The sequence below is a fragment of the Talaromyces amestolkiae genome, assembly GCF_001896365.1.
Source record: "Talaromyces amestolkiae strain CIB chromosome Unknown scaffold6.1, whole genome shotgun sequence".
NCBI lineage: Eukaryota > Fungi > Ascomycota > Eurotiomycetes > Eurotiales > Trichocomaceae > Talaromyces > Talaromyces amestolkiae.
Window position 1 is genome coordinate 1,401,685 of NW_024468042.1, and position 13,661 is coordinate 1,415,345.

At 45.8% G+C, this 13,661-nt stretch overlaps 5 protein-coding genes across 5 annotated transcripts; all 5 read left to right on the top strand.

The window, feature by feature from the left end:
- Positions 1-88: 88 nt before the first annotated feature.
- BHQ10_004030 (uncharacterized protein) lies at positions 89-1,151 on the top strand (the record flags this gene model as incomplete). Its single annotated transcript, XM_040876353.1, has 3 exons — positions 89-298; positions 381-517; positions 584-1,151. The coding sequence occupies 3 exons, from the start codon at positions 89-91 to the stop codon at positions 1,149-1,151; spliced, it is 915 nt and encodes a 304-aa protein (XP_040732534.1).
- A 3,379-nt stretch (positions 1,152-4,530) lies between these two features.
- BHQ10_004031 (uncharacterized protein) lies at positions 4,531-6,322 on the top strand (the record flags this gene model as incomplete). Its single annotated transcript, XM_040876354.1, has 2 exons — positions 4,531-5,000; positions 5,056-6,322. The coding sequence occupies 2 exons, from the start codon at positions 4,531-4,533 to the stop codon at positions 6,320-6,322; spliced, it is 1,737 nt and encodes a 578-aa protein (XP_040732535.1).
- Positions 6,323-7,891: 1,569 nt separating this feature from the next.
- On the top strand, positions 7,892-9,403 carry BHQ10_004032 (uncharacterized protein; the record flags this gene model as incomplete). The annotated part of the gene is made up of 1 exon (XM_040876355.1): positions 7,892-9,403. The coding sequence occupies one exon, from the start codon at positions 7,892-7,894 to the stop codon at positions 9,401-9,403; it is 1,512 nt and encodes a 503-aa protein (XP_040732536.1).
- Positions 9,404-10,381: 978 nt separating this feature from the next.
- BHQ10_004033 (uncharacterized protein) lies at positions 10,382-11,380 on the top strand (the record flags this gene model as incomplete). The annotated part of the gene is made up of 5 exons (XM_040876356.1): positions 10,382-10,436; positions 10,486-10,607; positions 10,663-11,079; positions 11,145-11,203; positions 11,272-11,380. 5 exons carry the CDS (start codon positions 10,382-10,384, stop codon positions 11,378-11,380), a joined length of 762 nt encoding a protein of 253 aa, XP_040732537.1.
- A 414-nt stretch (positions 11,381-11,794) lies between these two features.
- On the top strand, positions 11,795-13,510 carry BHQ10_004034 (uncharacterized protein; the record flags this gene model as incomplete). Its single annotated transcript, XM_040876357.1, has 2 exons — positions 11,795-12,011; positions 12,069-13,510. The coding sequence occupies 2 exons, from the start codon at positions 11,795-11,797 to the stop codon at positions 13,508-13,510; spliced, it is 1,659 nt and encodes a 552-aa protein (XP_040732538.1).
- Positions 13,511-13,661: the final 151 nt, after the last annotated feature.

Below are 13,661 nucleotides of genomic sequence, written 5' to 3' on the forward strand. Positions count from 1 at the left end.
TGCAAGGAATAGCTTGTGTTGTTTTTGATCGGTAGACCAAGTATTCAAATTTATTTATATTGACTGATTGAGCACAAAAACAGACAAAATGGCCTATAAACAAACAAACCCTCTCCCCACCCCCGAGACTGACGATGCCGTCCTCTCCATTGCGGCCTTTGAGACCGGGTGGATGCAGATAGAAGCATCAACAGCCATTGCTGGTCTCACAGGCAAAAATTACGCCACCTCGTGGAGATTTTTCATCCAGCATGCACCCTCTAATACTAAATTTTGGTTTGATTTGGGGGTTGCTCATGTATGTTCTCAAAGGATCTGTGCCTCGTTTCCAGTTTTATATTATTGCAAAAGAACAATGATTGACGCATAGAAACAAATAGGACTTATCTTTGTATCCACCTCGAATCCAAAGAGTCCAGCACAAAGTCTTCAGTACGATCCCCGCCAAGCGAGACCCTGCGCAGGACGTCATTTCTGTGGGTGCAGATCCCAAAGATGTCAAATACATTGTCGCTAGGTATGTTCAAATCACCACGCTCGTGTGAGACAGGAATGTATGTATTGATTGGTGTAAAAAAATCAGTCATGGCCATTGGGATCACATCTTCCCCGTCGGCAATTTCTTCCCCAACGCCAAAGTGCTGTGCGGTCACGGTACTCTAGACTGGGCATCAAAATCCTGGCCTGCAGAAGCTGACAGCACCTTTGACGGCCGAATTTGGCATAAAGAGAATTCCGAGCTGCCAGTCGAGGAATTACCATCCCCGGAGGTGGCCCCCGAGAAGTGGCAGCCTCTGGGACCTTTCAAGAAAGCATACAATTTCTTTGGTGACGGTAGTTTCTGGCTTATTGACGCCCCAGGACATTGTCCTGGAAACTTGGCCGCGCTGGCACGCGTCAAACGAAAGGATGGAAAAGTCAAGTGGGCATTTCTAGGGGGCGATTGTTTTCATTCTATGCATTTTGTTGATTATCCGGAGGCACCGTTTGGTAAAGGGGTAAAGGTTACCCCGACAGACACCTATCATGAAGATGAAGAGGAGGCAAGAGAAATAATTAGGCAAACTGCGGAGTTGAAGAAGGGTGAAGGTGAAAATGCCTTGATTTGGATTGCACATTCGTCTACTTTGGAGGATATTTGGAGCTTCTAACAGAGTTTCGATCGGCACAATATCTGTAGTGCAATGCTAGTGACATATAACCTGCCTCGAATATGATTTACTCATCAAAGCATATCTGGAACTAAGGATAGATACATAGATCGGAGGTGGTCGCCCACAAATTCATCCAAAAATTCCGCCGCCCGTATCTGTAAAGAGGTTGGTCCAACTAGCTGTTGAAAGATCCAAGTCCATCGGAAGCTGATTTGACGGTGAAACAATACTAGATATATACGTAGATAGTGTTTCAAAATCAGCGTTGGTTGGCTGACTCCGATCTCGATCATAGCTACTAGAATCATTCGTTTTTGGGGATGTGCCAGCGGTGCTGGTATGATCGTGGTCGTCAGAGTATGGTCGGTGAATAAATTCACATTTAGGGGAATATATGAGATTGCATGATGCTGCAATAAAGGCTGCCACGCTAGAATCGTTCATGTCAGTTGTCCTGGGTGAATCGTGGGCTTGAGGATCAAGTAGATTGTTGTTTAATAGTGTCGTGTAGTCGAATTCGGATAATCGAAAATGAGTCTCCAAATCTTGGTACTAAAACAAGACCAGTATTAATATGATAATCAAAGTGAGAGCTAGAAGCAATTGAAAATAGAGACTTACGAAACATTGTAGAGTCGGCCAATACACCTTGAGCTCCCACACCAACAAAGCGCAGACAGCACCATCGCGTCGAACGCCTTGTCCCTTTTCCGGACCAATAAACGCCATAACTGCTGAAAGTACCATTCCTGTCACAAATGCGCAATAACCTACAAAAGAAGGAATCTTCGCAATTTCCGGCGTTGTTCTCAAGTAGCCACGGGTCAATTTTGCAAAACATTCGGCGTGAGTAGTCGCGGTCTGGGAAGAAATCTTGATAACGGTGGGAGGAATTGCTTTGCCTGCCGTTGAGAGAGACAATGCCGGTACCATGGATGAGTGAAGGAAAATCATACAGAGATGGTATATCGAAAGAATGAAAAATGCATTGCGCTGAAGAGGTTCGCTTTTCGAGCGGCTCATCAGGTTTCCACTCTTAAATTCACTTGGAAGCGATGAGTAAAAATCCTGTAAGCTGCCATCAAGTTCAAAGAAGGTTGCCAAACAGGACTGATAACTCGACTCTTCGAGTTTCCGAACGTACTCCTTTGTTTTACGCCTAATTAAAAAATAAGATGAGTCGTGAGAAGCATGTGAAAGCGTCAAAATATAGCATCATGAAAAGCATGCCAGCATGAATATGTCTCCATGGGACTGAGAAGTGAACCATATTGAAAGTCAGAAAGCTTACCAAAGTCGTAAAGCTTCTAGCATATATATGGCACTTGTCTGAGAATAGGTCTCATCCCAGACTAGCCAATCAACAAAGCCGTCGCGAGTAGTCGAGACTGAATTCAAACGGTCCGGCGATGGGAAGTTCCGTTCAAACATTGGCTTTGTATCCAAATAAAAGTCTGGGAACTGGCACCCAGGGGCCGGTTCAATGATACAGCTCTTGATGAAACATGCCCAGCGCACACGATCCTTTAAAATAGGGTTGGAGCTCCAAAGCCGGTCATCTATATCTCCTAACCTGCCCTTGCGATCCAGAAGGCGCAATGATGTTTGCGAGACGGCTACAAAAAGAGATCAGACGGAGAATGATGAGTGACAAGCTCATACTTACTAGCATGGAACATCGACCTTTCAGTCTCACCCAAGGCAAACCAGTAAAGACTAAGCACGTCACATGAGCAGACATGGGCCAAAGTAGGCGTATCAGATGACACCAAAACCAATTCGCTTGCCCATTCGGCCCACTCACGACCGCAATCTCGCAACGATTTTAGCTCACCAAGAGGCGAGATCTTCCCGCATGTTTCGGCTGGAGATGGGCGGCAGAATCTATCAATTCAGATATTGCTCCTGGTTAGTGGTATCATCCTCATGTATTCTCCATGAAATCGACCATACGCACAATGATGAGATTGCAAAGGTGCTTAGTAAGACATGCTTTGGAAGAGTGCCAGCACTATAACACTCCACGAATTCTTTGTGATTGTACAGTAATGAGGCCGAGAAGATCCTTGAAAAATATACCTCTATTAACAAGAAGCCGATTGCGCGTTCAGGTAATTTCCGTCGATCCTGGGGAGTGTTATTCTCGTATGCACTGCCATTCACTTGCGGTACCGCGTCTCGGTCAGGATCATCACGTATCGATGATATAGGATGGAATTCCGAAGAGAGAGGCAATGGAGGAGTTCCGGCTGAAGAGAGCAACTCAGCAAACGGCATATCATCTACATTTGGATCTGAAATTTGATCTAATGTGTGAACCGCGGTGACGGAGCCAACCGAAGGACCCGTCTCTTCGCTCGGAGCACTAAACCTTGAGAAAGCTCTCCCGCTGCGGCGTGCAGCAAGCAACTTTCGATTTGGTGGTTCGGGATAAATACAAGTGATCTTCTTCTTGAGGCATCGAGAACAACTAGGAGACCCTCGAGAGCATCGGATCTAGTTTTAAAACGATGATCAGGATTGGTCATAGCTCTATAGCTCAGATGGGAACGTTTACTTTCAACGAACGACAGCTGTGGCAGGCGGTAGTGGAAAGCACCTGCCGCGGTCGCGCCTGGTCACGAACACTGGTCCGAGACTCTGTCATTGTGAGAAGGAGACCGATAGGCAATGATTGTATCAGTAGCAATGATTTTACCATCAAGAACATGCGCGGTAATTGAGGAATTAATGCGACACTCAATACGAATACGTGATTTATGCGGGGAAATAAGGTTATGGGGAAATCGCTAGCCGGCGCCTCCGATTGGCGGATCAGGTTCATTATTAAATGGTATATAGCCATATACTACAGTACGCATATCCTCTACTTTAGGGCGTATGTATGGCAGTATTGTAGAGAATGTCGATTGTAGACTGAATTTGCAATAGCCGAGGATAGCATCCTCGAGTATTGGTACTACCAAACCGACGCTAACCCAATCTGGATGAGTTATATAGAACATCATAAGCAAACAAAACCAACTAGTTATAACCTTGGAAGTATGTAGAGTATGGATAAATAGTCACCTTGAAACAATCCATCGTTGAATTCTCTCCATTTTCTCGTCTCACAACTCTTCCACTTATACAATGTCAATATTGACTTGTTCCGCCGGATCGGATATAACCGCTTTGTGATCAGAATATGGAGTGAAGGGATAGAACAAAGAAACAGTCGGCCCGGTGGGTTGAGAGGACGGGCCGACCTTATCCTCCAAGAAGGAAGTTATTGACGAGCCACGAGCTATAACATCCCTTGCATTGACTGCCTGCATAGGTAAGAGAAGCACCTGCTATCTCCTCTTCTTGTTACATACTATCGAAAGATACGACCATGGAAATCAGCCAAGTTGCAAACCCTGTGCATAAAATCGGACAGGAAGAACTCGATCCACACATATACGATGACAATGGCGATCCCCATCGCACCGCGCTCGAAGATAGTAATGCCGATGGCAAAGTGTCATGGTCAACTATCGTAGCGATTCTCTTTTTGTCCTTCACTGTTCATCCGGGTCTCAGCTTTACTCTGCTCACGATATTTCCTATTCTGACTAGAATTGGGATAGCCTTGCAGGGCACTACGCTGAACGTTAACTGGATGGTTTCTGGATGGACAGTCGGAGGCAGCGTTGCATTTGCAATCGCGGGCCAGCTCAGTGATTATTTTGGTCGACGATATATTATTCTTACTGGTCAGGGATTACTGATCGTTGGCCATATAGTTGGTTCAACCGCGCAGAGCGTAAATCAGTGTATAGCTAGCATGGTCATCCTGGGACTAGGAACAGGGACTATATTTGTGTCAGTGCAAGCTTTATTCTCTTATCAAAGAATTCACTAACGAATCAATTGATAGAATCTACCCAAGCATTGCTGAACTGTTGCCAAACCGCTACCGGTCTATCGGGGTGGGATTTACCGATTTCTGCCTTCTCCCGTTCAGCACATTCGGGCCGTTAATCGGTCTGACTCTAGCGCAAAGATCCAGTTGGCGCTGGGTCTTCATCCTAGGCGCAATAACAGGCGTCACTGCCTTCGTAGGGACTGCAATCTTCTACACACCACCATCACGACCACTGAGAGACCGCACTCGCACACAAATCCTCCGTGAGCTTGATTATCCAGGCATTTTCTTTTACACTGCCGGTCTTACCCTTTTCCTCCTGGGTCTTGGATGGGCTGGCGTAACGCAGCCATGGAAAAGTGCGGCTGTACTAGTCCCATTGATTCTAGGGTTTGTGATTTTCGCAATGGCCTTCGTCTGGGATTTTGGGGGATACGCCAAACGTCCAAATTTCCCTTACCATATCATGTCCAAAGTCCGCGAATATACGGTCTTGTTGATTTTAATCTTCGTGGTTGGGCTCGTGTATATCTCTATGACCGACTTGATTCCCCAGAATCTCGCGGACGTGTATACACGCGATGCAACCAAGGCAGGGTTCTACAACATCCCAGCCGGATTCGGCGGCTCTCTTGGAGGCACAGTTCTTGGTACATTTGCCTATCGTATTCGACATATCCATATTCAGCTAGTGGTGGCAATTACGGTCCAGACTATCTTCACTGCTCTGCTTGCTCTGAGTACTCCGGATCGACTACCCCTGGCTATAATCTGCCAATTCTTTGCCAACACACCGTTTGCCTGGATGACCACATGTTGCTATCTCACTGCAAGTATCCACGTACCTCAGCGAAATATCGGCCTGGCACTTGGGCTTCTAGGCACGTTTCGATTCCTCGGTGGCTCCATCGGCACCACCATATTCACAACGATCTTACAAAACAAATCCACGCCAGCAATTCTCAGGCGTGTGACAGACGCCGTGCTACCGCTGGGGTTCCCATCTGAACAGATACCAGAACTGATTTCCTATCTATCCGGGACCGCTGCAGTAGGCAATCTTACCGACACATCGGCAGATGTGGTCGATGCTGCTAGGAAGGCTATCCAATGGGGCTGGAGCGATGCATACCGGATTGTGTGGCTGTCTACCATCCCGTTTGGCGTCATTGCGTTTGTGGGTGCTCTCTTCGTCCGCGATCCTTCTCCATATCTGACGAACCACGTATCTGTCACTCTGGAGAAAGAGCGTTTGGATGTGAGAAGACGCAGAATGTAGCGGCAGAGACAGAACATGTGGAGAGCATTGAGAAGTAGGGTTTATGTACAATAAAGATTCGATATCGAGAGAGGTCGTATAAACGATGGAGGGCTACGTACAACAAGCACCTGCATTATATTGAGTTTCAATGAGTATTTTACTTATTACTATTTCGATTGGAAGTATGAACTATTAGTAGAAAACGTGTATATTTTGGCTCGCGACAAACGCTTCGCAATATTTGACACCTATTCTAAGACATTGCTAGCTGAAACAATGACTGAGTAACTGCCAACTCAATTGGAATGACGTTGCATACACCAGAATAATCATTTTGGACGCCTGAAGGTAAGGCTCTTGAGCCTCGGAGCTCATTCGACCATCTCGATACTGCATTTTGGCCCGGCCAATTCCCACTTGTCCTTCAATGGGGCCCATATTGATTTGTCGCGGTCCTACCGCGGTGTATACGGTAGGCGGAGAATATACAATGGTGTCGGAGGATATTTATATATATGCCTGAGCGAAGACCCCGGAGAATATATATTGCTAAGCGAGGGCCTCGGAGAATATATCTCTATAAGCTGGAGCGCTCCAGAGGTTATGTTCGGCGCGTACGAGCCACCGGAAGCTTGGCAATGGTCATATATTGGCTTGGCCGCCAAGATGTCAATACATGTAGTTAACCCCTGAGGGCCTCCCTAAACGGTTAGGGCTCTCTTATAGGCGAACCCTAGAGCTCGTGTATAAATATAGGCTTCTCGTCCCTGTAATAGTGTTAGAAATCAGTTGTCGTCTTAGTTAGTGACCAATCCAGTGTTTCATAGCGCCTTATCTCGCCCCGTAACTATATTAGTGATCTTGAAAAAGTATTAATAGAGTATCATAGGATTTACAATGTAAAGTAGTCTTCTGTGTTGCTGTCTGGGAACTTACTGGTTGGTAATCACTGCCGGATGACTTGGAATCAGCCGCTTTAGGGATAAAGTGTGCCAATTGCAACAAGACGTGGTCAAGTTCAGCTTACGGAGTATAATCGAGCAATATTTAGACAATTTTGGCTTGGCTGTCAGATTTAGGGTATCTCAGAACAATTAATCATCTGAGACATTCCAAGTGCAATGGAGGCCTGACACATAAATTAACCTAGGAACGCAATATCGCAAAAAAAACTTGGAATATTCGGCCTTATGTCTACCATGCAATATCAATCAGCATGAATAGTAATGTATAACAATTGAGAATTCGATCCTCACTCAGTATGGCATACAAATAGAGTCCATACATTTACGCCTAGATTTGCAAAATGTTTAATAAACTTTTGTCGCCTTGTGTTGGTAACTTCAGAGGCTTAGCCCTCGACTAGCCCCCAACGTGTAAACATGACCTGCCTAGCTCCCTTTCTCGTATCAAGCGGACCGCCACCGGATATAGAGAGCTTTATATAGTTTGTGGGGAGCTAGACACAATGTAACAGTCAGCATGCTAGAATAGGAGTATGAAGTACAATATAAAAATGCCTACCCAGGTGCGAACCCAAGATGTGATCCTTTGCTTATGTTCTTTGGAGAGCACACTTGAATCAACATGCATTCACAATCTAGCTTCGGCGCCTTTGCACTCGGTCTTGTTCTCGCATGCTCGTCTGTCAGAGCTGACGCACCTTGTGACATTTATGCCGCTGGTGGCACGCCTTGTTATGCTGCACACAGCACTGTTCGTGCCTTGTACGACAGCTATACGGATGCACTGTATCAAGTGATCCGCGGCTCTGACGGTGTCACGAACGATATCAAACCTCTGTCCAATGGTGTTGCCGATAGTAGCACTCAAGAATCGTTCTGCTCCGGCTCAACCTGTCTCATAAGCATAATCTATGACCAGTCCGGTAGAGGAAACCACCTCACACAGGCGCCACCTGGAGGTGCTGCTCAAGGCCCAGATAGCGGTGGTAAAGACTATTTAGCAAGCGCAATCGGTGCACCGGTTTTCGTTAGTGGCTCAAAGGCATATGGAGTGTTCATTTCTCCGTACACTGGCTACCGCAATAACAACATAAACGGCTCAATTACTGGCGATGCTGCCGAGGGAATGTATGCAGTCTTTGACGGCACGCACTATAATGACAGATGCTGTTTCGATTACGGAAACGCCGAAACAAATAGCCAAGACACCGGCAATGGCCATATGGAAGCCATTTACTTTGGTAATGGCGGATACAAAGGTTCTGGCAATGGGCCATGGGTTCAGGCTGATCTCGAGAATGGCTTGTTTTCTGGCGGTGACAGTAATGTGAATGATGACAACAAGAGTTTGCAGACCCGCTTCGTGACTGCGATACTCAAGGGCACGGCAGGACAATGGGCTCTCCGCGGTGGAGATGCTACTTCGGGCTCACTATCGACAATGTACAGCGGAGCACGCCCAAGCGGAGGCTATGATCCTATGCATAAGGAGGGTGCCATTATTCTTGGGATTGGTGGTGACAATAGTGACAGGGCACAGGGAACGTTCTACGAAGGTGTTATGACGACTGGATATCCATCTGACGATACCGAAAACAAAGTTCAGGCCAATATCGTTGCTGCCAAATATGGTACTGCGGGTCTCGTATCTCCAAATTTCAAATTTGCTAAAGGCTCGACCATCTCTTTGCGCGTAACAACCGCCTGTTGCACAACACGGTATATCGCCCATACCGGCTCCACTGTCAATACGCAGATTGTTTCATCTTCTAGCAGCGCAGATCTTAGAGAGCAGGCTAGCTGGGTCGTTCATACAGGCCTGGGCAATAGCGACTGCTACTCATTTGAATCGAAAGACACCCCGGGCAGCTATATCCGTCATTATAATTACCAACTTAGCCTTGACGCGAATGACAATAGCAAGCAGTTTAGCGAAGACGCTACATTTTGCCCCCAAACTGGAATTAATGGGAATGATCATTTCTCAATTCGATCTTGGAGCTACCCTACACGTTACTGGCGCCACTACAACGCTATACTTTACATTGCAAGCAATGGTGGTCCTCATGACTTTGATGCAACCTATTCGTTTAATGACGATGTGAGCTATGCGATCACCACGGGGCTTGCCTAGCCTTGTGGCGTGGTTTGTACATTCGACTGTAGTATTACTTGACCGGTAGCATCCTTTGATCTATTAAATAGGGTAGCAATCAAATCTTTTATTCATGCGTGCCCAAATTTAACCTAAATTGTTATTATAGGCCTTCGCTGTTGATGTCGCCGCTGCCATCCTTGGATATGTCATTGGAGAAAACGCATACTTTGCCATGTTATGGGAATTTGGCACTCTTGTTGGTCTGGGTGCACTGGTGTTGGAAAATAGTCTTCGGCTCCCAACTTACCCGAGGCTATGTCATTCCACTTCCAGTCGACAGACACATTTTCATATCAAATAGAGCTAAGTCCGCTGGTAAGCAAAGTCTATGACATATGGAAAGATCACCAACGGACTCGTTTTTTGTATATGAGTCAGGCAATGGCTGGAAAAGGGGATGCTGCGTCGGATGGCTTATAATTGTGCTGATATGGCTCTAGATAACGCTGTTGATTGCATCGGAGGTAAAGAGAAGATATATCTAGTATTTAGGCTATTGCTAGATAAGGGCCGGGATAAATCTAGTGATACAAGTGACCACAGCAGCGATGAATGTACCAGACAAACATTGTCTGAAAAGGATGCCACGCGTGTTGTTGCAGTGGACAGGGAGGTGTGAGAGCAAGAGAAGAAAGCGATGTTGCAACGGCCGTATTGACGATACGTACGGCAAAATTACATGGAAGACGGCCGTATTACACCGTATTCTATTCATTCGAGAGGCTCCAAGAGCGGACTAGCGTTTAAAGGTATGGCGTTACGTCCGTAGCACTTTCCTACTTATTAAAGTCTAATCTTCCATGATCCATTCCTACTTCCTGCTTTAAGTCAACAATCATTTCTAGTTATCTACAACTATCTACAAATCAAGTTGTCTGTCAAATTTGCATAGTGGCACTAAAACAGATAACGTCAAGCAGACTGTAATTAAAATCAACAACAACAATATACGAAATGGGCTTTACAAAAGTTCTCATTCCCATGGCTGATTATGGTCATGACCCAACGGGTTAGCTGTAGACTAGGAGGATCCCTGTACAGAGCTAACATAGGAACAGAAACCGCAGTAGCATACACAGTCTTCAAAGAAGCAGGATTCCAAGTTCAATTTGCGACTGAAACAGGAAATGCGCCCAAATGTGACGAGCGCATGATTTCAGGAATATCGGGCAAGTTACTCGTAAGTATCATTTCTTCTGGAAACCGATTCTTACAGAAAGCTCACGCTTTATCAGGGTGCAAAACAAGATGCGATTAAGAAATACGAGCAAATGATCCAAGATCCAGCAGCTAAAAGCCCCTTGAGCTGGTCTGATCCAGCCTTTTCTGTCGCAGACTATGACATGATTTATTTACCTGGTGGTCATGATAAAGCCGTCAGACAAGCCATAGACTCGGAAGTCTTACAGAAACATCTCGCCTCATATTTTCCTCAAACCCGCAAGCCGAGTCGGAAAGTAGTGGCAGCAGTTTGCCACGGAGTGCAGACTCTCTCTACAGTCACCTTGCCAAATGGGAAAAGTGTTTTGCATGATACTACGACAACGGCTCTTCAGGGGGCGATGGAGTCTGGTATCTTTTGGATAACCAGGCCGTTCTTGGGAGATTATTACAAGACATACGGAAAAGGTACCGATAATGTCGAGACTATTGTAAGGAAATATGCCTTGATTGTGATTTCCTTTTATCAATTCACTGACATCGTATCTTCGAGTAGGTTCGGAACGTGCTGGATAATCCAGACAAACAATTCAAGAATAGCCTAAGTCCTGCGCCGTTAGTCATATTCTACAAACAGCTTCGCTCTTATTCTAATGGCTAATATCATTACTATTTGTGTCTAGGTTCATCGTTGAGGACGAAGCTTACAACTATGTCAGTGGCCGATTCCCTCCAGATACAGAAACCCTAGCGAAAAGGGCTGTAGAATTGGTCAAGGAGATCTCTGCATAAAGGAAGAGACTTTCAGCTTTAATTAATGTCTCTTTCCATGGCCTTTACGATTATGCTATATTTCTTGTTGCTACTGTTGAGGCATAGATACAGTCCCTAATATACATGTTGGTAATTTTCATTATGGATTGCGTAATTTTGGTAATTTTGAAATCTGGCCGCTTTAGTTTAAGTTCCAGCTCCCATTTTTAAAATTCCGACTTCTTCACTTAACGTACATCGATATGACCGCACGTTCCTAGTCATTGAGTATTGATCTTGGATGTACTTTAGACTTGTATTCAAGTTTGTTGATGTACGATATTGAAGAACATTCTGATGTCGTATTTTTGAGTCACACAGATTGATGACAGGAATGTGAGGACCGAGTCACCAGTATTATCGATATTCGACCTGCTGAACCACTGATTCAGCATGACAGCAGAGCTCAACATAGAAGACTCAGCCTTCTATCGTGGCATTGTCGTGTTCTCCGGCGGGAGTGCAGCCAATAGCCTGGTAGACGCCTTCAATACGGTGAGGGCGAGTAAACAATGTCTTCTCAATTACGTTATCCCCATATCTGACAACGGTGGCTCAACGTCGGAGCTGATACGAATATTTGGCGGGCCCGGAATTGGAGATGTCCGAAGTGAGTGATCATCTGGCCTAGTAATAACTGGAAATCATGACACTGACTGGACTACAGGTAGATTGGTACGGTTGATACCAGACTCAGCACCAGACTCAGAAAGAGCTGCAGTAAAAGCTCTTTTCAATCATAGACTTAACGTCGACGCAACTGCAGCGAGAGAGAACTGGCAATCTATCGTTGATGGTACTTCGCCTCTATGGTCGGCTATTACACCAGCTAAAAAAGAATTGATTCGATCGTTCTTTAATTATCTCAATCTTGAGATTCTGAAAAGAGCTCGGCCACCTACATCTACATTCGATTTTAGTTCCGCGAGTGTCGGAAATCTGTTTCTGACAGGCGCACGCCTTTTCACTGGCAGTTTTGAGAGCGCCATTCACCTTCTGGGCAGTATAGGCGGAGTATCATCGGACCTTGTCCGCGTTATCCCAGCTATCAACTCGAATTTTTCACATCACATTTCAGCGTCTCTTGAAGACGGATCTGTGATTGTCGGGCAAAATAGCATTTCGCATCCAAGCAATGCTCCCGGATCACCCAAACTTGGCAGAAGGAGAGCAAGCTTGCTCTTAGCGGATGGAGACGCGGATGATTCTGATTACCTCGACATGGACGATGCTACTTCCTATCAAGACGATCATATACCTGGCTCATTACCCAGCCTGCGATATAAGAATATTACATTCAATAAAACTGATACTGAGGAACTTGCCTGTCGCATTTCGCGGATATGGTACATCAACCCGTATGGCCAGGAAATTCGACCACCGGCCAATCCGCGAGTGCTGGAAGCCATAAATGACAGTCAGGCGATTATATATAGCATTGGCTCGTTATATACATCCATCATACCCTCACTTATTCTGAGGGGGGTCGGCAAAGCGATAGCCATGAGTCCAGCGCGGCACAAGATTCTGATCTTGAATGGATCTCTCGACCGAGAAACGGGACCATCGAGTGAGCCTTTTACAGCGGTGGATTTTGTAGAAGCGATTGTCAAAGCTGGAGAGGAGAGTCGTGGACGAGGAGGCGCTGTTGCAGGTTTAGGACGAGACGGCGGCAGACATCGTAGTATGGACTCTGTCATGACCGGTCTACCTGGTTCATCTACTGCTCAAAATCCGATCATTACTCCGGAGACTTCGCTACCAAGTATTATCGAGCCATCAACGTTGTCATCACCAATGATAGCAGGCAAGAAACAATTTCCATACACATCATACGTCACACACATCCTGCACCTGGAGGGTCCAGGGACGCCATCCGTAGATCGCGAACGGTTATCTGCCATGGGGATCGAAACACTACGATTATATGGACGGAAGATTATATCGGATGATGGCAAGACTGCGCTGGGTATGCGGTATGATTCTACTGCTCTTGTGCAGGCGTTGGAGGTAGTATTGGGGAGGAAGGGTGATGCAATGCTTAGAGGGAAATTGGGTGGTGGTGTTAGTAGACGGAATACTCTGGAAGGCGGTTATAAGGAGCGATAATGGTCCTATATTGTGAGAGTAGTAGCCGATAATTTCATTAGTTATGATCATAATGCATTGATTCGCTGGACAAAATCTGCAAATAAAGGGTATAAGCAACGCCGGTTGGGTATCAAAGTACGATGAAATAGTGCAAAAGAAGTGTTGAAGG